General features: G+C 45.8%; 1 protein-coding gene across 3 annotated transcripts in view; it reads right to left on the minus strand.

Moving 5' to 3' along the window:
• Nucleotides 1–24,456, minus strand: part of LOC144146571 (uncharacterized) — a 74,820-nt gene extending 50,364 nt beyond the window's left edge. Inside the window, exons 1-2 of one of the 3 annotated variants that reach the window (XM_077678522.1) lie at nt 24,188–24,322; nt 15,514–15,596 (exon numbers count right to left, since the gene is read on the minus strand). In XM_077678522.1, coding sequence (XP_077534648.1) covers nt 15,514–15,592 — 79 coding nt within the window. In that variant the 5' untranslated portion in view covers nt 15,593–15,596; nt 24,188–24,322. Of the gene's footprint in view, nt 1–15,513; nt 15,597–24,187 lie in introns of all 3 variants that reach the window. The other 2 variants (XM_077678517.1, XM_077678526.1) reach the window with 2 other exon arrangements.
• Nucleotides 24,457–27,719: the final 3,263 nt, after the last annotated feature.

The raw sequence follows: 27,719 nt of genomic DNA on the forward strand, positions 1-27,719 counted from the left end.
GACATTTTTTTTTTTCACGCATCTGCCCTGCATGAGCAAACAGCCAGAAAACTAAGAGCGGCGAGATTTACAATTTAGGATATACGGCGCAGTGAAGACGACCTATCCGTATTTCGTCTGTCTCCTTTCGTCTCTCTCCTGCTGGTACCTTGATATTGCAGAAAATGTGGAGGAGTTCTATACTACTAGCTAAGGCGTCCAGGCTGTTGTCAAGGTAGAAGAAAGTACAGTCGTCCACAGGCTTACCTGGAACAACGCTTTACCCACTTATCGTCTCCTCCTGCTTTGGTGTAAGGTAATTTAATCAAAACTGAGGCATTTCTTTCAGGGTTGAAGGGGCTCTCAAGTCCTCCGCATTCGTTTGAACGGCTTTTGTTAAGGGCTTTTGAGATATTCGACGGTAAAATCAAATGTAATGCTCCGGCTAACCCTGTGGACAACTGTGCAAGGTAAAGGTGAGTTTGCGATAAAATCAAAAGGATCGACGAGCGATCCTCATTAAATAGTTGGAGAAAACATGGTTTCAAAAAACACGCGCAATAATAATTTCGCAATTTTTAATCACGTTTTTCATTGTTATTCGGGCTTTTCAATTTCAGTCGTTGCTAATTGTAGCATATTTATAAGATGCACAATTTTTATTTGGTCAAGTCATTTTTGTAAGTTTGTTCTTTCTATTCTTAGGTGTTCAAAACTTCACTGGACCAGCTGTCTCCAGTAACACTGTTACAAAGATTAAATGTGTCAATCACACAATGGACCCCTTTCCAGTACGGGTCCTCCTAGCGGCAAACACGGCTAACCTAAACTCGCAGTCGGGCATGCCCCCAAAGATGTTTGGCTTTCGGGGAACCCGCGCAAGAAATATCCTGGTCCTGCAGTCCCTCCCTCACCAACTTGTCCCCCGTGCCTTTCATATGAATGTCACAGTAGCAGGACCACGCGCGTGTGACTAATCTGCAGTGGCAGAAGCACCCCTTTTTCTTCACTGTTTTTCATTTTCATTGCGCCCTCTCTGGTAGTCGAATTATCGCAGCGTGGTCAGCTTCGAACATCTTTGCCCTTTTCCTTTGAAATCCTTTTTGTGTGTGCACGTAGGAACGCACTACGAACTGCCCGAAAAGAGAAAATAAAAACGTGAAGCCCTAGCAGGCATAGCCGCTCCCCAAGAAGCAAGCTGTGGGGGCCACCTTTTGTTTATTTCGCCCAAGGCGACTGCCAAGAATGGCGGACCGGCAGCCCGCGCATGCGCAGATCACCACTGGGAAAAGGGCCATTATGCATTTGTTTTTCCTTAGTCTGCACGTATGCTTTCGAAGTAACTGCGAAAGTCTCCTTATGTTTTTCGCGCCAGGAACGCCGCAGATGAGAGGCGGGTGAAGGGGGGGGGGGGGGGGGGTAGTGTAGGTGGCGGCCGAAGAGCGCGAGGGAAATAATTGAGACGCTATTGTACAGGGCACTTTCGACTCGCACAACTACACGTGCCGGCCTCGGATGGTAGGGGAAGACTCGAGGAACCCAAATTCTAAGGAGGGAGTTCCGCGCTCACCGCGTCCTTGCATTGGCGTGGGTCATCATTGTTTGTTCTTTTGGAGGGGAAAACCTGATGCGGTGGGAAAATAGGAGTGGAGACGAAGATGTTGACCAGAGAGGTCGGCCGGTGTTTGGAGCTGATAGCTGACAGGTTGCTGGAGTAGTTAACGTAGACTGTATACGTTTAATAAACGAGTGATGGCACAAGCAGTCATGATATAATCAGCCGGAGAGTTCAACCTCGTCTCCGTCGTCGTTGAAGCCGCAACGAGTCCTAGAGTCCCTCACAGCTTGCCACGAAATCCGCAAAAAAAAAAAAAAAAAAAACGTGAATAATATGATGCGAGTAAATCAACACAGCCGCTGCTTGAGCTGGCGTACATGTGTATCTCGTGCCCGCTAATTAAAGTGATGAAAATGACAGAAAAAAAAAAAAAAAACAGAGGGCCCTTCAGCCGGGATCCGGACATTTCGGTGTACGACATTTCGGTGCGCGGTCTTTTCAGTGCACCGAACGCCATTCTATCGAAAAAATTCCCGTTTTATCGAACGCCGTTTTATCGAATGCCGTTTTATCGTACCACCTACGTCCGTTTTATCGAAAGTGGGGCTCTGGAGCTTTCATTGTAATTTTCGGGGTTGTTTAACTGGCCGCCGCATTAACCTAACCTGCAGTTAGCTTCATTCTACATTGTATCTGCCCTGCATTACATACAAAAACCTGCCTATATATGCTGACGCGTCCTTCCCGTGTTTTCGTTGTTTTATGCTGACGCATGCCTTCCCGTGTTTTATGCTGACGCGTCCTTCCCGTCTTCATTGATTGCAATAAAGCATGTATGTCCCCCTTGTTTATACTACAGAATTATCCACTATAGCTGGAACCCTAACCCTGTGCGCAATATTTCTAGATGTGTTGGAGTTGCCAAATATATTCCTGGCGCCATGGTTCATCATTACGTGATCCAGTGTTGTCCTCCCCCGATTTTTCTAGTCACGTGATTTGCACGCGACTCCTACTCGGACCATGTGGTCAGATTGTTTGCATCAGGAGAAAATCGTTCCAACAACTTCGGAAAGATTAGTGCTATATGAATAGAACGGGGGGGAGGGGGGGTCCGGCAGTGAAAGTGAGACCCCAACAGAGGTGGTGGAGTCTAGGAGAACTCGTCACAAGTGAACCCATCACAGCCAACTCGTAATACTCGTCAAGTGGGACAAGTCGTCACAGGTCATCTCGCACTAGGGAAACTCGTAACCTAGGACAACTGGACAATGGACTATCCCGTCACAATTTACGCGTTTTGTTAATTATGCTCAAATAAAAAATACAGGATTTCGTATAATTCCCTACTTCCTTGGTGGCTTTGAAGGAACGCCAGACCAGACGCCAGACCAGACAACGCATTTTGCTGGTTTTTTGTGTGCTTTGGTCAGGTAATCGCACGGGCGATATTAGATTTTGTTTGCTCGTTATCAATTTGTTTCAATTTTACATTTTTATTTTTAGGTAATCGGTTGACGGCGCTGTATTGAGTAGACCCTCACGATTGCTCTATTTTTCGTGTTTACTATTTTTATCTTACTGTTTTTTATGCCTTATAATAGAAAGGTAAAAGAGTATGGGCTAAAAACCCCAGACATGCTGGGGTGCAACGAGGGGGGGGGGGCGCTGATAAGGTGTCGACACCCCACGCCAGACAGTTTCGGGCCATTTCCCCCCCTTTTACCGCCACTCAAAACCTATTAGCTTAGCTGGGGGGGGGGGGGGGGGGGTAGATGAAAACGAACCGACCTGTGGTATGGCGACTAATTTTGTAACTATTTTTTTTCTCGTTAGTTCTAAGCCAGGCATCGAGAACAGTAGGAGAAGGCTTGGTAACCTCTTAGTCACTGTCACCAAGAAGTGCCTTACTAATGTAGAACATACGCGGCGAAATAATTAGATTAGATTAGATACAAAAGCGGTGTATACAGAAAAGTACGAAGAATATCGATGCATTCTAGTCTATACGCCGCAATTCCGTGATATGCTTCGGATCATAGGGTGACCTAGAGATACAAGGGGATTCGTTAAAGCAGTACAACCTGCGCAATGAACATAACAAAATTTGCGGAGACAAATTTCGCTCATCACAAAAACAAAATGTTCGCAGGAAATAAAAGATACCTATAAAGACTACAAAATCTGTTAAAAAAGCTCGCTCTGGAAAGATTCGGGAAGTACATAGTGAGGAGGGAACTAAAAAACGTACTGCAAATTTTGTTACAGGAAACTGCCGGGAAAGTCTTTCGATAAAACGGCTTCGATAAAGCGTCCGTCGATAAAACCTCATTCAATAAAACGGCGTTCGATAAACTGTCCGGAGCCACCAACGATCACTCAACCTCATTCGATAAAATGGCGTTCGATAAAACGGCTTCGATAAAATAACTTCCGATAAAACGGCGTTCGATAAACTCCGGACCCCCCAACGATCACTCTTGCATTGGCGCCTCTGAAGGGGAGCCGGTGATCAGGGCACCGGGTACCACCCCCCTTGGTGGGAAGGGGGATGACACTAGTGCTTCTCCGATGTGTTTCGTTTGTGTGCGTGTGTGTGCGTGTTGATTGCGTGTGTATGTAATAGTCTGTATATAACATGCGCGTGTATGTATATAATCTGTATATAGCCTTGTAATCGCCTGTTAACATATATTCGTAATATTCCATTGCCCTTTCACTGCCCTTTGTTTTTTTTAATGCTCTTTTCTCTGCCGGCGAGACCTGAGCCCTCTGTCGAGAGGCAAAACTTCGCCTTGAAAATATTTCCCGTTTAATAAATACTTTCTCTTTCTCTCTAAACCAGGCCTAGAAAACTTGAAAACGACTGCCACAGCTTTCGCTAAACCAGCCTATTGATTTTTTGTCTCTTTTTATCAAAGTTATGCAAGGAATGTCTGGGGTGCCGATGATATGCGCGACTTGAAGGGTTAATTGCCGATGGGGTGACCGAGGGCGAAGAAGAAGCGATTCCTGGAGAGGGGGCGCCGTCGGTAGGACCGTGACACCGGGAAGGGGGTCTATAGTTCATCTCACAAGCTAGCTGCAGCACTGTGGAGACCACATTGTTATCAATAGTGCGCCCAGTGAGGGCGCCTAATCCACCGTGAAGGGGGTCCTGAAAGGACACTCCCTTCTCCCCTCTCGGCAAGTGGCACCGCACGGCCCCGGCGCCTTTTGTCGCTTCCTTCGCGGTGAGTTAGTCGCCCTGAGGGGGACAACAATGTAGCCTCCACAGTGCTGCAGCTAGCTTGTGAGATGAACTATAGGTCTTTTCGGTACTGGGCGGTTGTAGCCTGCAAGCATGACCCTCGAAGGGAAGAAAGGGGCCAACAATACCAGTCAGTGTGTCCTCAGAGGCTTTTGGGCGGCTTTTTGTTGTGCATATAGAGAGGTTGTGTGAGCTCATGGTGAATGTGTAGCTTTTTCTTGCGTCAATGCGGTGACGCTTCGGACACCATGAACTCCGCTAGGCCTGTAAGATTTTCAGGGGAAACCGAAAATAACATGACTCAAAAAGAAATATGGGAGAGGTTGAAACTTAAAGACGGAGAAGGGGGGGGGACAATAAATTAAAATGAAAAGAAAGTAAGCTTGTAAACATAAACGAGGGTTGGTTTGCCCGACCCGTACGCGCTTTATCAGCATTGAGGAGGTATAAAAGCTGCACGCGTTTTCAAAAAAAAAAAAAGAGAAAAGAAACCTAGCGACAACAGCGTTTGCAAATTCAGTTTATTGTGGCGACGCAGCCTACATAAAACTTTTCATAAGATTTTATGCATTTTGGGGCAACTGAATGTTTGTAAAGCTGCTTTCTTTGTAAAGGGAGAGTGCCTTTAATTTTGAGCAAATTTTATTAAGAATGCATTGTACCATAGTAAACACCGGCCAATTGTCTTAGCTGATTTGTTTGCCGTATAAAAGAGCGAATATAAATTAACGACTTCTCATAAGTTAAAAAAAGCATGTGCAAAAAAATTGAATCATTCGGCTGCATTACAGGTGTTCCTTTCAACGAAGTATAAAACAAAAATGGACAAATTCTCAATTTCTAAAAATAACTGACAAAACTCAAACACGGCATAAATTTAAAAATACAATCACTTCACTAGATTGTTAATTAATCATAACTCTCGTTATGCGGAAATAAATACATAACGGCTGTTTCAAACAAAGAAGCACCCGATAATTTGGTCACCGAGAAACTTGCACGCCGAAATGTTTTTGCATCAAAATGTTCGTGCCCCGAAATTTCCGTGCACCGATATGTCCGCACACCGATATGTGCGTGCACTGGAATGTCTGTGCACCGAAATGTCCGTACCGAAACGTCCTGCACCGAAATGTTCCAAACCGGGATCCGGACATTTCGGTGTAGAACGTTTCAGTGCAGGACATTTCGGTGTGGACATTTCGGTGTACGGACATTCCGGTGCGCGGACACTCCCCAATCGCGTCTGCCCGCGGTGTAGTACCGGCGAATTTATGGTGTGACAAAATCAACACGGCCGCTGTTTGAGCCAGCGCGCGTGCCTCTGTCATACCCGTTAATTGAAGCTTTGAAAAAGGATGCAAATTACGCTAACGCAGGCCTCCAACACTGGCGTAATTCGCGCTTCGAGTGGGAGAGGGCAGCAATCGTTGGATGGTGGAACATTGCACGGGCCACAATTTCTAGGCCCGGCCCGACCCGGTACGATAGACAAAATTTTAAAATGTGAGTCCATGCACGGCCCGATCCCGACAAACTTCAGAAATATGAGCGCGAGCCCGGCCCGAGCCCGACCGAATTCAATAAAATAAGCCCGTGCCCGTCAGACTGTTGTTAAATATCATCCCTAGTCCTACAGGCTGTAAACATGAAATCGAAGAAGTCTGCTGTTGACCTAAAAAACATAAGCACAAGCGAATATGACTAATTTGGATTTAAATTTCCTTTAAACTTGTACCGATCTTTGTAAAACCTAAATATCCTCACTTAGAAGCTGTATTTTTGGTGGTGGTGGAACTTCATTTGCCACTTCATTTGCCAGTCTTCGAAATCAAGGCACACCGAGGATACCTTAAATAATTCCGAGCAAGTGGATAATTTTTTTAATATTGCAATTCTTCAGCAGATATTGGAGCTTTCGCTGTTCCATTACTTGCTGAAATTTGAGCAGACGATGCGTCCGGATTCACCACTTCATTTTTGTCCTTCCCTCTAGTTACGTTGGCAGCATTATTTTATCTATGCTTTTCTTCTTCCTTGACTTTAATGATGGTTTAAAGAAATTCTTACTCGAAGAAATCATGGGCTCTGCTTCAAAAATTGGTCCTTCAAACTCTGCGCGGTGCAAAGACCAGGTCACATCTGTTCTGTTTGTTTTAGCGTGTAAAGCAGAGGGAAAAGACAATCATCTTGTACTCTGTGGCTGGAGGGCCCTCATTTTCTCTCCCGCTCTCTCCCACTATGCTGATGGGGCCCATGCGTTTTTTTTTCTTGATGTGAAGGCTTTATAAGCGCAATAGTCTTTTTAACATATCTAACGGCGCCGTAGTGAATTTGCACTTTGTTTCTTGTTGTTTTCGCTTAAACTGAAAGATCAAGAATAAAACATTTTATTGTCAACATTCTAGAATTCGCGCCACAGGATAGCCGAACTCAGGGACTGCCCGGGCGGGTCGTGCCGGCACGGCCCAAAAAAATTTTGATTCAAGCCCGAGCGCGGCCTGGGCTGGAGAAAATGCGTACTACCCGGTCCAAGCCCGGCCTGCGGGTGCACTATGCCAGACTACCTAGCTACGCCACCGCACCCAACTGTTTCAGTGCTCTGCTCTTGCGGTGTGCGGTTTTGTCGTGTGCTGTTTCGTCGCCGTGCTCTTCAGTCGCGTGCGCTTTTATCGCTGTGCTATTCTGTCGCTGTGCTTATCTGTCGTGTGCGCTTTTGACGCTGCGCCCTTCTGACGCTGTGCTGTTCTGCCGCGTGCTGTTATGTCGCGTGCCCTTTTGACGCCGTGCTGTTATGTCGGTGCTCTTCTGTCACGTGCCCTTTCGTCGTAGGGCGGATAAGAACTCCATGGAGGTCATATGAGATCAGATGATTCAGGGCCAGGATTGAATTCGAGCATTGCAAAATAAAAGGGTTTGGAAGGATATGAGTGGGGACTTCGGATTATAGTAGACATAAATAGGCTGCTGCTGCTTCTGCAGATGATGACGGTGATTATTATTATTATTATTATTATTATTATTATTATTATTATTATTATTATTATTATTATTATTATTATTATTATTATTATCTTCGCTGGCGATTTTTCGTGACTGCTCTTCGGCGGACCATACCTTTCTGCTCCGTTTGGCGGCACTTCGGCGCAGCGGTTGGAAACCTGGACCATGTGACCGGCGTTAAAAGGGGGCGGATTTCTTCGGTGCCTCGCAGTCGGCGGCGAAAGTTTTGCCAGATACTGACGCCTTCTACTCCAACAGGTACTCACTGTTCTTTGTTAACTTGGCATCTTTCTGCTTGATGTTTGCCGCTGACTGCACTGGTATTGCATAACTGTGAAGTTGTCTTTCACAATGACAGAACCTGCCAGTTGTATTGTGTGTCAAGTGCCGGTGCCGGGTGATGGCAGATTTATGAAGTGTTCCGAATGTGGCCACTGTTATCATATCGGTCAAACCTGCTCCGGCATTGCTGCTAACACTTTTACAACCATGGGACAAGCAAAAAGGGATGCGTGGGTGTGCAAGACTTGCCGCACCAGTAAGAAGCGTCAGGGGGCGGCCTCTCAGTCTGACATTTCTCAGGTTGACGAGTGTCCTGTCCCTGAGGCTGACTTGCTTACCGAACTTCGTGAGATTAGAAAGAGTCTGCAGTCCCTACCAGCGCTGCATGACAAAGTAGATTCTCTGCTCTCTCTCAAAGCGGAACTCGCAGGGTTGTCTGGGCACGTTCAGGAATTGCAGGAGTCGGTGGATTTCACGTCGAAGCAGTATGATACTGTACTAGGTCAAGCAAAAGCTAACCAGCTGAAAATTTCGAAAGGCGAAGAAGAACTGAATGGTTTGAAAAAGACTGTGTTCGAGCAAGCCATTCACATTCAGCGACTGCAAGAAGAGGTCAATGACAGCGAACAGTATAACCGTAGAGCAAACCTTGAGATTCATGGACTGCCGCTTGAACCAGATGAAGATTTGCGAGAAAAAATTTCAGAACTAGCAGTCGCACTAAAGCTACAAAGCTTCTCCACCACTGACGTGGTGGCAGTTCACAGACTTTCTGCTAAGCGTGAAACGACTCCAGTAGTTCTGGTGCAGTTCGCGTCAGTTTCGATCAAGGAGACTTGGTTTGCCTCACGTGGTAAACTGCGACCGTTGCACCAGTCGGGGGCGTTGCCAAAACTGTTCTTTAACGAAAATTTGACTAAGTTCAACCGCGATCTCTACTGGCGCACTAGAATGGCAGCAAAAGACAAAGGCTATCTTTTTTCTTGGACGAAAGCAGGCAAAATCTACGCGAAAAAAAATGAAGACTCTCCCCTCATCCGAGTAAGCAAACTGTCCGACATTACTAAGATACAATAAATTGCATGGCTCCTGTTTCGCAAGAGTTTGCGAATTTCAGCTCTTTTAGAGATGACTTGGGTAACAGCAATTTCGGACGGGATCTTACCATCGTGAACATTAATATCCGTAGTCTGCGCAAATATTGGGATGAATTCAAATGTATCGCTGAAGCTGCCACTGGATACGTCGATGTGTTCGTTATCACAGAAATAAACATTCCGGAGTCTTCAATTCATTTGTTCACCTTGCCGAATTACCAATCTTGCGTTGTAACACGACCAAACCGCTGTGGCGGGGGTATTGCTATTTTTGTCCGCGACCATTTTGAGGTATCGTACATTGATGCTACTTTCACGCACGCGGAATCCGTTACTATTAAAGTGGCATATGGTGTTGTTTCTTTGGTACTTTTCGCAATTTACCGTCCTCCTTCATTCAGCGTCGCAAGGTTTTTGCTTGAATTAGAAGAAAATTTTAAGAGTTTCGGCACAGCGGATCAGTTATGTTTGGTCGGTGACCTAAACATAAATATACTGCGTCCTGACCAGCATATTGTTGCTGATTATCTATCGTTGCTGTCTTCCCACGGTCTTGAGAGCACTATTAATGTTCCCACACGTGAAGAAGTGGTTTGCAATAAGCTAGTAGCATCATGCTTGGACCATATCTTTATCAGGGCCGAAAGTTTTTCTCTTGCCTCCTACGTCATCACTAAGAAGTTGGCTGACCATTATTTTGTGGCGTGCCGCATTTCAGCGAACCAGAGTTTAACTATGGGGCGTAAACAGGAAGGTATTGATGATTCTAAAATTCGTTTTTCTTTTGTCAACAAAAAACAGTTTGATGGTCTGGTGTCTGGTTTCGATTGGTCAACCTTAATGTTGAACGGCTCCCCTGGTACCGCATACGAACATTTATGTCAGAAGTTGAAGGAATTTGAGCACTCCAGCACGGTTTTTGTGTCGAAAAAACGCCGTAAGGATTGCTGTTGGATAGATTCCGAGATAATTAAGGCTATCTCGTACAGAGATTGGTTGTGGAAGCGTGTGAAACGTTCACCCGAAGACCATGCCTTACGTTTACACCATAAAACTGCGCGAAACAGAGTCGTCGCCCTTTTACGGGCAGCCAAGCGCCGATATTTTTTCAATCAATTCAATCAACACTCAAAGAATCCCAGAAAGACGTGGTCTCTTGTGAACAGTTTACGCGGCAAGGAACGTAGTAACTATTCAGTTTTTCAATCCTTCCGTGAAGATCCCGTAGAGGTCGCAGATGCGTTCAATCGTGCTTTTAGAAACGTTCCTCAATGTTCCGCTCTGGTTGACGGGCCATGCACGCTTAAGGAATCTTTGCCTTCGTCAGCATTTTTGCCGCGGTTATCAAAGTCTGACCTGAAATCTATCGTCTTCAGCTTTCGTTCGAATAAACCTGCCGGTTGCGACGGAATGTCGATTGATACGCTTCGTAGGAATTTTGAGGCTCTATCGGGGGTTGTCCTTTTCATACTAAACGGTTTTATCGATGGTTCAGACATTCCTTCACCTTTAAAAACCGCCATTGTCCGGCCTCTTTACAAAGCCGGGCCCAAAAATAATGTTAATTCATATAGGCCCATATCCATACTGCCAATCCTTTCCCAAATATTAGAAAAATTCTTATTGATGACGATGTCTTCCTTCCTTGAAAAATTTTCGGTCATTTCGCCTAGGCAGTTTGGTTTTGTAGCTGGTCGAGGAACCATGACACTGCTGGAAGAATTTGCAGACGAATTATACTCCGCCTTTGACTCTAATCTTTTTGCATGTGTTTTATTTTTAGATGTAGCTAAAGCGTTCGACTCTGTTTGCCACAAAATATTGTTACAAAAACTACAACTATTAGGTTTCCGGGGTCCATTTTATGATCTTTTGAATCAATATCTTAGTGGTCGGTATCAGGTCGTAACTACAGATAACAACCTAGAATTTAGCAGTCCTCTTCCTTTACTAACTGGTGTGCCACAGGGATCAATTTTATCTCCTCTGCTTTTCAATATCTACATGAATGATTTTCCGTCCGTAATTTATAAATGCAAGGTGTTCCAGTACGCCGATGACACCGTACTACTTGCTAAACATCTTAATTATGGAACAGCGATAAGATTTTTACAAAGTGACATAAGTAATGCTGTAGGTTGGTTTTCACAAAACAGAATTACTATAAATGCCAATAAAACTAAATTGATCTGCTTCCGGAACCCTTTAAAAACTACTTTGATTAATATTCCTGTGTACTTGCATTGTCATACTGACCCTTGCAATTGTAACCCTGTTGAATACGTTGAATATGTAAAATACCTGGGAATTCTTTTTGACTGTGCATTATCATGGCAACATCATTTAGCGTTTGTTTGTGACAAACTTCGTAAAGTGGCTTGTGTGCTGTTTAATATGAAAACTTTTGTACCCATGCATATAAAAAAAAGTGTAGCTCATGCACTCGCATACAGTGTGTTAAGGTATGGGATCACTGTTTTCGCTAGCTGTTCCTTACGGTGGAAAACGCGAGTTGATGCTATACTAAAAAACATACTAAAATCTATAGCCTACGGTTCTCCCATGTATAACTCTACCGACATTTTCAAACATTTGTGTTTACCCTCATTTGATGCTCTCTTTATTCGGACGGTCGTTACTAATCATTTTTGGGTTTCTGATTTTAAGGTTGAACATAAGTCTGTTCGAGTTGTACGAAATCACCCTCGTTTTGTTGTCCCTCGTTCTCGTACTCGATACGGTATGGCACAAAGATGTGTATATGTCCCAAAAATGTTTAATGAATTGCCAGATTATATTTTTGATGCATCCTCTAAAATGAAACTTAAGAAAGCGTTGAATGGGTATGCTGTATAATCTACTTAAAACTTTTGATGTCATTATTGAACCTATCAAGTGTTTTTCGTGTATACATGCTTATGTTTATCTGATGCGTTCCTTCTGAGTTTTCGGCGACTACATGTACCACTTTGCCTTTCAATTGTTTCGCTTCGTCGACTTGCCGGGCCCAGTCCCTCAAGCCAAATCGGCTTTGACGGGCCCGCTACTCTGTATTGTCACAACCAAGGGCAATAAAGTATTATTATTATTATTATTATTATTATTATGAATCACAAATTAAAATCATGATCGTGCTTGAAAGCGTGATCATGCTTCGTACCTGACGTCAGGAGAAGCTAAAGCAACTCATCAACCGGGAGCCTTCTGGAAGTACAGTCGGCAAAAGGCTTGTCTATAACGCTCGAACGGCGTGCTCCGGACTGCGCGGAGACACCGAGTGATAACGCCTGGTTTGAGATAGGTAGATAGTGAGCGTGCGCAGCCCGTATCATCGCGACGGCTGTGTCCCTCCTCGCTGTGCCTGTCACCTTGGCTTCCACACCTTCTTTAACCGTAATAAGCGCTGCATGCCTGCGCTGCCGGGCCGGGAAACAAAAGCGGAGATTACCCGCTTTAGCGCGCGCTGTGCGAGTTTTTCGTCTGCATTAGCTTTGGCGCACAGCTGTTCATTGCGTTATCCTTCTGCCAATAGCGGCATAAGTACCGCGTGCACCCCTATCCGGTTTCTAGGCTCGGCTTTGCACGTCACTGCTGACAGGCTAACGCCGCAGTACTTAATGCACTGTGCAAGCAATCACGGACCGATATCTAGTCACTCTAAAACACCGCAGCGATGCGTTTTCGGCGATTGCTGTTCGTTGTCTTGCATACAGAAAACAACTCCTGCCTAAATTGCGTAGGGCGCCGCAAAAATTAAGCGTTGCAGGTAGTTAAACGCAGCCAACGCTGTACTACTATTCGCTAATCTCCACTATTGTTTCCCGGCCCGGCAGTGCAGGCACCGCCTCTCACGGCGAAAAAAAGGTACGGAGGGCAAGGCGACGGGCACAGCGACAAGGAAAACAGCCATCGCGCTGATGCGGGTCTCACATGCTCACACTCTACCGGTCTCAAACCAGGCGTTATCACAAGATGTCTCCTGCGCAGTCCAGAGCGTGCCGCTCGCGGGTTATAGACAAGCCTTTTGCCGACTGTATATTAATTCTAGATCTAGTACAACTAAAGAATCTATTCGTCTACTAGATTCCAGCGACGATGAGGTTGCAGAGGTGGCCGACTGCTTTGCTCGTCATGTTTATTCTTTTTTTTTGGGGGGGGGGGGGGGGCTTAGTGGTGGTAGTGATGACGGCAGCGTCCCTTGTCACCAGGGCAGTAACTCCGGTTGTTTCCAACTGGATGAGAACACCGTTCGGACCAGCATCAAGCGGGTAAAGCCCTCGCTTTCTTCTGGGCCAGATGGTATTCCGGCTGCCATTATAAAAACATATGAAAATATATTCGTTCCTGTGTTCACTTCAATATTTAATAACTGTCTCCGGTCTGGCACGTTCCCTCGCTCATGGAAAATATCTCGTGTATTCCCTGTTTTCAATTAAGGCCCAAAAACTGACCCCATGAACTATAGGCCAGTCTTACTCCTTTGTTCTGTCTCTAAAATATTCGAGTTATCTCTTCATACGGTCTTTTCTTTCTCGCTTAAACACGTCCTCATTCCTAATTAACATGGCTTCATGCGTGGGCGCTCAACTTCCACAAACCTCGCGTGCTTGGAGCAGGCTGTCTCAGCAATCGTTGGTAGAAGCCAGCTTGATGCTGTCTACTATGACATGAGCAAGGCCTTTGATGTAGTCAACCACTCGTTATTGCTTGCCAAGCTCATTCTGTTAGATGTTCACGCTTCTTTGGTGGGTCTTTTACGTTGCTATCTCCAGGAGCGATATTGCTATATAAGTGTTGACGGTCAAACATCATTTAGGTACAAAGCAACCAGTGGTGTACCACAGGGCTCCGTTCTGGGTCCCCTTATTTTTTCCATTTTCATTAACGATGTTGCTTCCGTCATTCAAAATTCTTCTTTTTTGTTGTATGCTGATGATATGAAAATCCTTAAAGTAGTGCGTAATGTTCAGGACAGTAATTCTCTTCAGGCTGATATCGTGTCATTCCATCGTTGGTGCACCAAAAACGACGTAATTTTGAACCCCTCAAAAACGAAAGTTGTCTCCTATAGTAGAAAAACTCAACAGCTGCAATACTCATAAAATTGCAAGCACTGCACTGCCGAGGGTGACCGAAATTCGGGACTTGGGAGTACTATTTTGATTCTTTTCTGACTTTCTCTTCCCATGTTACACAAATTACCCGACACTCTCTTGGATGTCTGGGTGTTGTTTGCAGGTATTCTAGATGGTTTAAAAGACCTCTTCCTTTCTTAAAGTTGTATTCGGCTCTCTGCTTACCTGTTCTCGAATACGGTTCTGTTGTTTGGAATGGAACTTGCAAGTCCAATAGTGACCGTATCGAAAGGGTTCAAAATAAGTTCATTCCTATCTTTAAGCACCTTTTCCGTCATGCACGAGAAGACGCAAACGGTAGCATGTGTTTTCTGAAAAGTATTCCTTCCCTTTGGAGTCGACGAATTCGAGCTGATATTGTCTTTTTTATAAACTTCTTCATGGTGATATTTTATGTGATGACTTGGTTGCCCTTATCAATCTCAACTTGCTGAACAAACTTTTCCGAACATTTCAAACTTTCAGAACAGATGTTTTAAGTAGACGACGCTCGTCCATCTGCAGAATACAATGCGCATATAATGAATATTCCGATCGTCTTGATATATTCCAGAGCTGTTTTTCTTTGTTATCTAATGAATTGAAAACTGTTGGAGGTTAAGTGTCTTTATGTCATTCCAAATTTATGTGTCCCATTTATTTTATGCAAATCATGTACTTGCTTGTTTGTTTTTCACTTTTCCTGGTTTTCTGTTGCTTCAATTTCTGTAGGCTGGAGTGTTAGTGCTTGTAACGCTGAACTTCTTTTTTTTCATTCTGAAACTTCCTAACATTTTGTTTCAGAACCTTCTCTTTATGTGTATAATCTATCTCCGTCATGTTCATTGAGTATTTGCTTGTATATTTTCTATTTTTCACGTGCCTTGAACGTTTTGCTGTCCGAGTGTCATGGCTTCCAACACTAGGCTTTCTTTTTTGTTTTGCTGTTTTGCTTTCTGGAATTTCTGTAACTATTTGATTTTAGTTTTGCTTTCTGGAATTTTAGTTAGTCTTGATTTTAGTTTTTTTGTATGAATGTTTGTATATGGTGTACCTGTACCAAGACCCTAGGGTTGTTCCCGGGCACCGAAAATAAAGGTTGATTGATTGATTGATTGATTGAATATTATTATTATTATTATTATTATTATTATTATTATTTTAGAAGCATATTTACTGGCGGATTGTACGTAACGCGAGCGCTAAAAAGAAGCTATAACACGTACTTACGTTTCCCCGCTTGGGGTGTCTGGCATCTGCCCGATTTCTCGCCGGATGCTGAGTTCTGGGGCTGCAACATGTTCAGCATTCGCCTGCAGTTTGTTTAGCAGTTAATGGGATCCAGAATATTTGTAGCATGGGAGAAAGGATTGGTCAAACCAAGTCTTCCAAGACACCGAATATCAATTTCCCCATTGGAACACGAAAAAAATGATACATGAAACAATTCGGTTCATATTCGGAATTTAAAATATTCAGAAGCAGCTCAAAATTTTACCCGAACCTGCACAATATTTGTTTCGCGAAAAAAATTAATTGAAAGCACAGCATTGCAAAGTTTAGAAGTTATTTTGAAGTGAAACCAGCTAGTCTCCCGGATACCAAGTCCACTGGAGTTCCACGCGTCGATGCATCTGACACTACTGTGGCTGCATTTGCTGCTGCAGCACAAGTATACAACCGCGGGCCCTTTCCTGGGGGTCAAGTTTATAAAATTAGGGTAGGAAGTGGTCCAGTGTAAAGTAGTTGATAAAAAATGAAACAGGCGGTTGTTGCGAATGTAAAGGAATACGCATCGCGGTGCAGATCTGTTGCAGTAAAGCGTTTCGCCACAGACCATTGACTACGGCGCTGATATTGGGAAGAGCTGAGCTCAATTCACTTCCCTCTTCATTGCGCTTCGGTTCGTGTTCAAAGGGACATACAGCCGATTTTTGTGGAGTGCATGCCCTTTAGCTCATATGAAAGCCAGCCGTTTATATGCTGGGGCAACCGCGAAAAAAATTCCAAATGAAATGAATGAAATGATTTTAATTCGGCACTAAAATTTCTAAAATCTGAAAGGTGGCGACACGTAGCGTCTAAATGTGACACTACATTACGTGTACAAGCAACTCCGTCGATTTCAATATGTGATTCAATTTGTGATTCATAAAGGATTAGGAAAGGCCCCATTTATTTATTGTTTTAGCTGGGAACAAGTTTTTAAATACCTCTTTTCATCTCTCGTACAGCTAAAAGTGTGTTGCCGCACGGCTGACTGTCATGGTTGCCAGCATTCGTTTTGGCAGCATACGTAATGCTGGGATATCAAAATTCCGCTTTAAAACGTTCTAGGGCCCTATGAGAAAATCAGCTTAGGTTTAAGGAGTTTTAAGTGATGCCCTGTCATTTGGGATAGGAGGAGGTGGAAAAACGTGATTTAACTGAAGGCCTAATAGGTCAGCGGGGTCCTTAGTCCAGGACTCCGTTGGTGATACCCGCCGTCTTCGCCCTTTCGGTCAGCCATAGTTGCTTATTCGGGTCAGAGCTGGCAAGTTCACTCCCTCACTGTTCGTAAGTACGACTGGGAATTGTATAGTCGTAAAAAACGCTTGCCTGTCACTTTAACGGGCGTGAGTTGGAATACAAATAATGACGAACGTGCTTTTTAGCGCGATGGCGTTGCTAGGCTGTTCAAGAGATCGTCCGCAACAGGTCGCGATTATGAGCCTTAGCCGTTATTATCAGCCGTCCATGGATACGATGTCCTACCCGCCTACCGAAAACGACGACTTGGACAGCTAAAAGTGAGCGCCCGTACGCAGCTCGAATGGGCGCAGAGACAACTGAAGTTTTAAAATGAGGAATAATGCTGGTAGGTTCACTGGCAATGATAGTACGGCGGAAAAAAAAGAGAGCTGATACGTGATTTCAGCTCGCACCACGCCCGCTCAGTGGGGTTCGTTCTTCCACGGCTGTATAGTCTCTCTCTCTCAGTTGGCTTTCTGTGCATAGAGTATGAATAGTAGACGCAGCAGCTCCGTTCCAAAATCATTCCTCGATGATGAAATGACGCTATCGCGTCTGGAACCTGAAGACGTAAGCGTACATGTCCTCTGATTTTTTTGTCTCCCATTTCCTGTAAACCTCATGGGTGCTTTCGTAGGCATGACCAAAGGTAAAATGAGATAAGGCGAATTTTCTAACATTAAAGTAACTGAAATCATTGAGCGAGGCATGGGCTATCTATTTATATTTTATTAGCTAACAAAAAATATTTAAAGTAAAACAAGCTTCTAGTAGAGTCTAGCAAACAAAAAGTTTAAATTACAAAGTTGTAGAGCGTCACAAAAAAACACCAAATGCAGCAGTTTCCGTGAAATTTTGTGCGTCGAATATTTTTGCCACAAACGCATCGCAGGCTTGAAAAATATCATGAGGTAATTTTATGCTCCGTGGAACAACGGCGTATTTTCTTACCGTCTAATACCGTATAGTGAAAGCACTTGTGGCTGAGTGTGGTAGCGAGAGATTGACGTTTAGTGAAGGCATCGGGATGTAATTTGTGGCGGTGGAATAGCGGGAAAAACACCCGCGGCCACGCCCCCCCCCCCCCCCTCCTCCCGAAACTACTTGTTTTCAGGGGGTACCAGAAAGCGTAGGGAAGCTGTGAACATTGCTGGAAACGAACAGCGTTGCTTTAAAATTTAGCGTCTGCACTCATCCGCTAGTTCGACGATCGCTTCACTCTGCGAGAATAATCCATGTTATCTTATTTTTTTCCCTTTGCACTCGAGGCACAGCTAAAGCATCGGCGATAGCTTCGAAACAGTCCCTTTGTTATGCACCAACCAGTACACAGGGGTGCTACATGTTCTCGCTTCGCATGGGATTTGAAGGGATTACCGCACTAGCAGGATTTTGTGCATGATTGCTCGGACCCTTTGTAATGCTGAGTGCTCGCGTGGGATTTTCTGGTGTCGTTTGCGTACGTGTTTCTTCGGCCAGCTTACCTGGTCGACACGGAAATTCACCTTTCCAACATTTACTGAATACAAAGCTTAAAGGGAGCTATAAACTTTTCGATTAAAAAGAAAATGAAAGGGAACTAAATAGAACTGCGTTGCGCAGTGCTCAAAGGGTCCCTGAATAGGATTACGAGGGCTGCGATTTTACGCGCACAATGGTTGGAGTGCTATCCAAGAAACATCCTCCCAAAATTGGTTTGGGTGCCCCAAGGCGTGGCCAAATTATAACTCACGGAAAAGGGACAATTATTAGGCCTGAGGTTTTGACCTTCCTCTCGCGCCTCAAAGCACCGTGAACAGGGGCTCTGGAAACGGGGGGCTGGGCGGTGTCAGGGGGCTCGAGTACCCCTCTTTAAGAAAAGAAGGGGTCCAGAACCCCCCTCCTGGTCTTGGCATGGCTAGACAAATCATGGCCCTAAAACAAACGAACTAAAAAACTGGCTGGGCTCGTCCAAACCAGCCAGAATATACGATCCGCCTGCCAATGCTAATCGCTACCTATTTTCCGATTCGCTTTGTTTCTTTGCTTCTTGTAACTTGTAACTATCACTAGAGTTTTCCTGCTTTTGTAAGGAAGAATGAATGATTTCCTTCCCAGAATTTCATTCACGATGTCGATTGTGTCACGTGTGAATGTGCTTGGAAGGAGCGCCAGGAGTGCAAGGAGCAAGGAGCGCCAGAATGGGCAGTTGGAGCGCCACGCAGTAGGTACGATTACGTTTCCCTAACCAAACAAATAACTACCTTCATTATTACATTATGTAGGATGTTCGAAGTGGATAAGAAGCTATTTGTTTCAGAATTCACTAGAAAAGCCAAGGCCGACCTATGTAAGATGCTACCCATTTCAGACGTTGTAAAAAAGCACTCTGGTTTTTAGAACAGCAAATATTATGATTGTTATCATCATCATCATCATAGACCCCCCCACCCCCCCCTCTTCCCATTCAAAACACATCCGAAGCCTCTGACTGTGAATGCTACTGGCTCACCAGCTTGAAACAAGGCCACCCAGAGCCTAGAGACAGACGCCTGTGAAGGCACGGGTTGCTCCAAGATACGACGCTCAGTCATTGGCCCAGCTAGGCAGTAGGTCGCGCTTTATTTTGAAGTGATAGCCTTTCTTGGGCTACTAAAATGTCGGTATGTCCGTCGGACTGTCCCTCTATCCAGCCTCCCAGCCAAAGTTGAAAGAATTCTTGAGCGATCAACTTATATAGGCAACACATTTTAAATCTATAGTAGATCTAGAAAGGTGCTACATATTTGTCTACGTTGTTCAGCAGAGAGATATTATTAGGCTTATCTCAGACATAACTGGCGTTTGCAGTTTTCTGTTAATGCAAACCGCTTTAGTTTTTATTTAAAAACGCGTTGAAAGCAAATATTCAGTCACAAAATACTAACGAGGCTGGTGCCCAAGCCTCGTGCCCGCGGCTCGTAAGTCCGGGCAGTCCCAACAGACAACGCGCCAGTAGTGCGAACGCGCCAAATTTTAACTCCGCAAGCCTCCAATGGTGGGACTAGGCAGGAGAGGCAGTTACGTGGCAGGGGCGGCAGAAAACTATCGTATTTCGATGACATTTGCAGCGACGCCAGCAGATGCGCTCCAAATTCATCATGCAGCCCATGCTCGTGCACCGCCTACTTCCTCTTAGGCACGTTCACATTCCATATGGGGTCCACAGACCCCTTAACATCTATACTGATTCACAAAAAAGCATGCACCCGCATACTACACAATAACATCCCCCTTAGCGCACACAGCCTCTTTCAAAACACCGAAGGAGACGTAAAGATTTACTGGGTGCCTGGTCATGCCTGGTTGCAGGGCAATGAAGGGGTCAACCAGCTCGCCCGTGACATGTGCACCGCTCTCCGGGCTCCCTGCAACCGCAGCCAGCCCCACGAACCTACGCCCCCCAAACCTATTACTCTCCAAGACCTTCGCGATCACCCTAACCCGTACGTTCGCCCGCATCCACAACTATCGAAACCCGAACAAGTACTTTTTAGGCAAGCGCAAATGGGTACCCTCTTAACCCCAGCCAGAGTGGCCCTCTACAACGGACCCCCCCCCCCCCCCCCACCCCACCACCACCCAAAGTGCTCCAAGGCCCTCAACCAGGACCACATATTCGATTGATGCAGCCCGTTCCCCGAAGGGAGAGCAGCACTCCAATAAACTGCCGCCCTAAACGACCAACGCCGCCTTGCAGATTTCGTAAAGAAATTTCTTAGAGGTGCCCTGAACTGAGGGTACCTAACCCGGCTGGTAGTTTGACAATAAAGCTTTATTCATTCATTCACAGCGCTCGCGTCCTAGCATGTACAATTATTAATTCTTCTCCGTGCGTAGCAAGGACCCGGAACTCAACGCACTGCTATAGTGCGATAAGATTGCGGAGATTTGCATTGATGCCTACACTCTTAGACAATCCTGTGGTTCAGCTTCACCACAATGCAGTCCATTGCCCAGTCCATGCTTTGATCGAATGACGTATGTCGAGCATACGGTTTTGCTTAAAAGTTGGGTATGCCCTGTGGCATTACGCAATGCAAGCATGACATTCTGTATTGTGCAGTGTCCCAGCGCAGACGACGTTTTTGGATCAAATGTCGTATGTCGTGCTGTCATTCGCCGAATTTGCAGTGTTAATAGGCACATATTAGTCGCCCACGTGGATTGTGGTGACTGTGAACCACGGGAATACCTTAAGGTGTACAAGGATACGCTCGCACGAGGTCGCGGGTTCGATTCCCGGCCGCGGCGGCCGCTTTTCGGATGATGGCGAAAAGCAAAAACGCCCGTGTGTACGAGATTTCGGCGCACGTTAAAGATCCCCAGGTGGTCAAAATTAATCCGGAGCCCTCCACTACGGCGCCCCTCATCGCCTGCGTTGCGTCAGCGCGTTAAACCCTACAATCAATCAACAAGGATGCGCTCAACAAGACAGCCGCGCACAGACATGGTGGCAACTACAAGTCGCCCGAACAAATCACCAGCGTCTCGAGCCTTAATTCCCAAGTCAACGATGCAGCATCTGATGGAACCCACCGATATCAGCAGCAGTACAACAGCGGATGCCACGTCCCTGCTGGTGTTGAATGGCAGCGACGGCTAAGTGGCAAACTAAGAATGACCGAAATATCTTTGTTGCACTTTTTGTATATTGTCGATTGCAGGTAAAAATTATTTCCCAGGCAACAGCTTATATTAGGTTGTATAATGCCTGACTTTGCTTTGCTAGCCCGTAGAGTAGGGGAAACTGGCACCAGCGTCAATGCTAATCGCCGGAGGCCATGCGTGTCACCATGGGAATTACGGTAACAATATCCTTTTCAGCTTTGCTTCGTAATTGTCTTGACTTGCAACATTTTTGTAAAGTGCAGCAAAGTTGACGATAAAAGTGTTTGTTTACACAAGTAGGAAAAAGAAAACACGCCATAGCCGTAAAATAGGGCGCATTTTCTACCGTTTTCGGTTTCTTTTGTAGGTTTAGGAAATCACACAGTGTTTACACATCCCTCACACTTTGTAATTTTCGACGTCCCTGGCGTGCGAAAGCCTGGACAGTACACGACCTCGCGACGAGAGAAGAGAAGTGAAACTCAAAATGAAGAAAAGAACGGCAGATTGCCAATATAAAGAAATTGCGGCGCCAAATACAAACAAACAAACAAACAAACAAAAAACAAACAAACAAACAAACAAGCAAGCAAGCAAACAAACAAACAAACAAACAAACAAACAAACAAACAAACAAACAAACAAACAAACAAACAAACATGAACGCGTGGCGCTATGGAACACCTCGAGTTTTTACATCAAATTCGGGAGCAGTGTTTTTGCACACACAGACTTATTGATCGACACAAAAAATATACAAAACCCTATGGCCATAAACAGCTTAGCTGTAAAACGAAACAGAAAGAAAGTAGTCACCGACTACCGGCATGCTACAATTTGTGTTGCCTGTCATTTCAACCATGAAAGGAGAAATTCAACGACTGCCATCTTGGTGTTTGCAACCAGAAGGTATGGCTTAATGCCAAATCTAAAAACATAATCGTCACATCCGGGGTCAGTAGGGATCGCAGCTGACATGTTGTTCGACGCCACTGCCGCCTCCGCAGCGTGGCGGTGATGTCGAGCAGCCGCCATATAGCAGTGGCGCCCTGCCCGTGCCGCTGCCAAAGGAACCGCAATCGAAAGCTTGGCCTTCGCCTGGCCTTAGAAGCGTCCCCTTAATGCACCTGGCAACATCATCCGGAGTCCACCGCTGCAGTCGCCTATTGAGCGCGCCATCATTTATCGAGAAGTTCGCCGGATTAGGCACGGTGGTGAACGATGACGAACATTATACTTGAAAACATGTGCCCTCGTCTGTGGCACCCTTCAGGGTTCCCGCGGCGAAAACAACGACGAACGAACAGAAACGGAAAAGTGAGCTAGGCGCTATCTACGTTCACTTAATACACGTTTAGTCACAACTGTACGTGGCGTTGCGAAAACTTCCAGCGTTAACTTGGCCGCGACGCCGTTGCGAGAAAAGAAGCAAGTCTGGATTGGCGATTTGTTCAAGCGAAGCTTTTTGGCCCGTTCTGCCAAATATGTTTTTCTTCTTTGCGAACATTTCCTGCTTTGTCCTTAAGGTTCTATTTCATGATATGTTCCTGCGCTCGTAAAATTCTAATGAAAGAGTTAAACGTGCGTGACATGGATATATTGCGGCGAAAGATGCAATGCTGGCAGTCCAATGAATGCGCGCCACGATGTAAACTCGGGCTCAGACCAAAAGTCTGAGGATCTCAGCACAATTCTTTGTCACTTTTAGAAATAGCTATAATTAATTCTCCCCACGAAACCAAATATCTTGTATATTTATCAAAGGAGTTAACATATTTGATACACGTACCTTAAAACAGCGGTTACCTTAAAACAAAAGGTTAGCGTGTACAGTGAGCGTTTCGCCGCATAACTCCAATTTTGACACGCACGCTTTTTTTAATTCTTGGGTATCGAAATGTCTCATAACAGTGCATGTATGATAATACAAAATTAGCCTGACTTCGCACCCCCATCGTGTTTTTTATTTTTTATATTGGCCGTGCCATAAGCATATGTACCTTACAGTAATGCCCTGTTCGGAAGATTATATGGAGTGTCAGTATGTATACTGAGATAGCGGTTTTAATAATTTCCCTAGCATCTCTATGGTAGAACCACGAGACGTAAGCTTGGGATGAAAAACTGCAGCACGTGAGGTGCGAACCGTAGCAACGGGTTATAGGCTTCTTTGGTCACGCTTGGCAGCCAGTCTCAAGAGCAAGGCGGAACTGATGTACGGCCACCTACACATACAGGCTCACGATCAACTCAAATTGCTGCACCGAGAACAGCAATCGCTCATTAAAACTCTTAAAGCGGTGCTCCACTGAAATGAAGTATCGATGAAAAAAAGAACGGATGGCATTTGGGGAGATCACGAGAGGCAGCATAATAGCTCGACGCTTCCAAATTGTCACTGGTCGAACAAACGAGGCTTTGCTGTAAACACTTGCGCGCTTTCACCGAGTGGAAACGCACCAAGAGACGCAGCAAAGGCAAAAAGCGGCACAACACTGGGCGAGCCACCGCGAAGGCCTGGCAATGTCAAGTTCAACTTTCGATTATGTATATATAGAAGTACCGCGCGCTCGCGTCAGGAGGCGCCAAGCAAGAAGCAAAATACTCCGCGCGCCAATAGCGCTTTTCCTCGTGGAGGGGCGTCCAGCGGCGTGTACCCGAGTGCGCTTGCGACGCAGCAGCGGGGTGAAGGGGGGCCCTGAGGGCCCTCTGTTCAGGGGCCCAACGCGGGCCACGGGGTCGGGCCGCGAGGTCGATCACTCACCGCCAGCGCTTGCAGGGCGACGATCCAAGTGAGGCAAGCCCGCCTGGCTATCGGCATACTGGCGACTGACGTTCCAGCGCTCTCTGAGGCGTACAAGAGGCAACAGCAAACCGGTTCCTTTTCGATCGGCGCTTGTTATCCTTCTGGCGTCCGCGTCACGGCCGCGCACTCCTTTCTCTCCGGCCACGGCCATCAGGAAGGACGGCCCGCAGGGCCAGCGTCGGATGCCGGCGCCCAGGGAGGAGGCGCCGGACGACCACGCCGGTCACCCCCGCCGCCGAAGGGTCAGTGGAGGAGCCTGCGATGAGGAGGTGGCCGCCACGCCGGCTACATAACGGCCACCGACTTTGTTCGCTAATGTCGCCACAACGCGCCGCGTGGGCCCGACCGAGCTTGCCCAACGCGTATAGGGCTTCACACGATAGCCGTAGCTCTCGCACTGTTATGCAATCATGGGTTTACAATCTGTTAATTATAGCCAAAACTCTACGGACGTGGCGGTACCCCGGAATGCAGCGCGGTTTGCGCCATTTCTTCACAAGGGTTAGAGAAAACTTGAAAAATCGAAAACAAAAACAAAACAAAAAACAAAGAAAGTCGTGAAAAATATTCTGGATTGATTCCAAACAAGTTTTAAAATGTGGCAAAGGTTCCAATTCCGCTGTCTGAATTGCAAGTTTTGAAAACCAAGTGCCACTCCATCAAGGCTCAGCCCTAAGCCGCCATATTTTACACGCGACGTTACATGCTGTCACGAGCATTTCAAGATAAGGCTCTTAATAAGGCTGTATGTAAATCGCATAAGTGCTGCGGTAAAAGAGCGCAGAATTACAAACTCACGTTTGCAGGGTTACTTCTAAAGGGGACAATTTGAAAATAAGTTGAACAAAAAAGAACCCATTACCTGCAATACAGGAGACCGGAAGCAAGGAGAGGTCAAACACGGTGGAAAAAGTACGGGTGATGACACTCGGCGCTTTTTGGTTGGAAGGGAGCGAGAGAGGGAGATAGAGGGAGATAGATAGATAGATAGATAGATAGATAGATAGATAGATAGATAGATAGATAGATAGATAGATAGATAGATAGAGAGCGAGAGAGAGAGAGAGGAGAGGGAGGGAGGGAGGGAGGGAGGGAGGGAGGGAGGGAGAGCTCTTTGTTAGAGAAGAAAGCCGAGACTTTTTCCAGAATCTCAACACAATCTCTCGTCGGAGGAGGATAGAGAATGCTTTATTGGTAACAGGGCAGGAGAAAGACGAGAAAAGAAGTAAAAAAATGCAGCGTTCAGTTTGTGTCCACAGTTCAGTGAAAATGCCTGTAGTATAAATCATTTCAGGGAAGCTGATCTCGTCCATGTATTCAAATAATGCCACCAGCGCTTTGCGTTGAGCTGGAGGGGGAGGCCCATGGACCGAGCAGTGCTTTTAAGCTAATTGGTCCTGGGCTTAGATGCTCCATTTCCTACACCAAATGGCACCTTTCGAGCATATAGGCGGGACACTCTAACAGTACGTGTCCCACGGTTTCTGGCGACCCGAAGTTATCCCAGTAAGGATTCGAGGTCGCGCCAAGTCGAAACAGATATGATTTCGTGAGCGCTGCATTGAGGCATGGTCGGAAATATAAACTTTATAGTCGGGGTGGAAGTAGCTCTGGGTGCTTCATCCTGAGCTCCGGGTCTTCGTGTGGCATAAGGCATAAAAAGGCATAATGGTGCTCCGGAAGAGACCGGAGAGGGCTCCATTCCATAGCTAATGCATCAAGATTAGTGAAGAATACCTCCCTCATGTTATGCATTTGTAGGCCCCTGCGAGCTGCTTCATCTGCCTTCTCGTTCCCTGGAATGCCACAGTGGCCTGGAAGCCACTGAACTGTTATTTGGTGTCCAGTGTCTTCGGCTAGATGGTGCAAGTATATTAGTTCACGAGAGGAGTGTTCGTGAATGCTGAAGAAGTCGTTGCGCTGCAGGCTTTGGAGAGCTGCCTTGGAGTCTGTGAAGATGGTCCATTACCCCGGCGGTTGGCGGAGAATATACCGCATGGCTTCCTTGATGGCGTCAAGTTCGGCTGAGATAAATGATGTTGCCCGCTCGAGGCGATGAGAGAACGTCTGGACAGTGAATAAAATAGATTCCAGAGGAACTGCGCTCAAGTGTACGTGAGCAGTCTGTAACAATGTGGTTTGTGCCAGAGTACAGCTGGCTACTGCGGCCGAGTGTTAGCTGTAACAGGCCACTTTGAGGCATATTCTTCTTGAAGTCAATTCCTGGGATGTTGCATCTAATGCGCAATGGCGAAAGGGCCCAGAGCGTTAAATAAGGCGGCATTGAACTTGGTGCCTGGGAGGAAATGGAAAGATGTAATGTCTTTAATGTTTGACTAGAACTTGAGTTGCCATTTCCTATCGTGCGCATTAACATATGGGTTTTGGTGTGCATCCAATGCGCAGCCGTAATAGGACGCTACGTTTTTTTCTGTAATCATATGAAACACCCTACACCGTAATATCAAGATGGATATCTACTCACTTAAAATGGTAGCAACTTTAAATACTTAGGTGAAGTGCTTTATGGTAGGGGGGGGGGGGGGGGTCGGAGAAAGAAGCCACCAGGAGAATCCTGGTAGGGCGAATAAAAAAATGGCTCCAATCCACGCTGTGAAGGTGGTTGGAAAGAAAAGCTTGAAACGACACCCACAACAATTGCCGATGCGGCGCCACTTGAATTCATATACGTGGCTCTACAAAGAGTGAAACCAGAGATTCCGCCAGCCGTTACTTGGAATTCGCGGGGGCGGCGTTCCGAAAGCAGCAGCGTCGGCCACGGCCGGGCTAGAGCGGTGGATGCCGCCGCCGTAGCCCGACCGCGCGTCGGCAGAAAGCAAACGGAGAGGAGCGTATTTAGAAGGGTGAGACAGCGGAACCTAGCCATCCTGATGTGCCAGCTCGGGGCTACACCACTGCGCGCGCGACACAGCGACACAATTCGGCATGTGAGCTCAGTGATTCCCATTTATACCGATTTAAACTAGTTAGTTTAGTAAGTTTGAGAATTTGGAGAAAGGTGAGGGAACCTTCATAATCGCTATTTATCATGACCAGTTGCTCCTTCCGCCGTTCGTAATACGTTTTAAACCCCACTGAACTGGTATTCATTTATTTAGAAAATGGAGTCCCATTCGTGGCAAGCAGTGCGCAAAAGGTAGCGTTTCTCTAGCGGCCAGATGTCTGTATGAGTTCTCTACATTTTGTTTTCCCGCCCTTCAAACCAATCCTTAACGTATCATTGCCGTACGAACACTTAATTCCGAAGGGTCCAGCTTTATTTCTTTATTTATTTATTTATTACAGGTTCCTACAGCGCCCGTTGGGCATTTTTGTAGGGGGCTTAATTCTAACAGTATACAGTACATAAATGTGTCAGTGTGAGATAAATAACAATGAAACACTTATTTGAACAACAATACATGAGTAAAATATCTGGAAATAAAAATTATACAGCATGCTCGATAGCCTCAGCAAAATTCGTGGCAAG

Source organism: Haemaphysalis longicornis, unplaced genomic scaffold (assembly GCF_048455015.1).
Source record: "Haemaphysalis longicornis isolate Haplotype H1 unplaced genomic scaffold, Haemaphysalis longicornis Haplotype H1 scaffold_1, whole genome shotgun sequence".
Classification (NCBI taxonomy): domain Eukaryota; kingdom Metazoa; phylum Arthropoda; class Arachnida; order Ixodida; family Ixodidae; genus Haemaphysalis; species Haemaphysalis longicornis.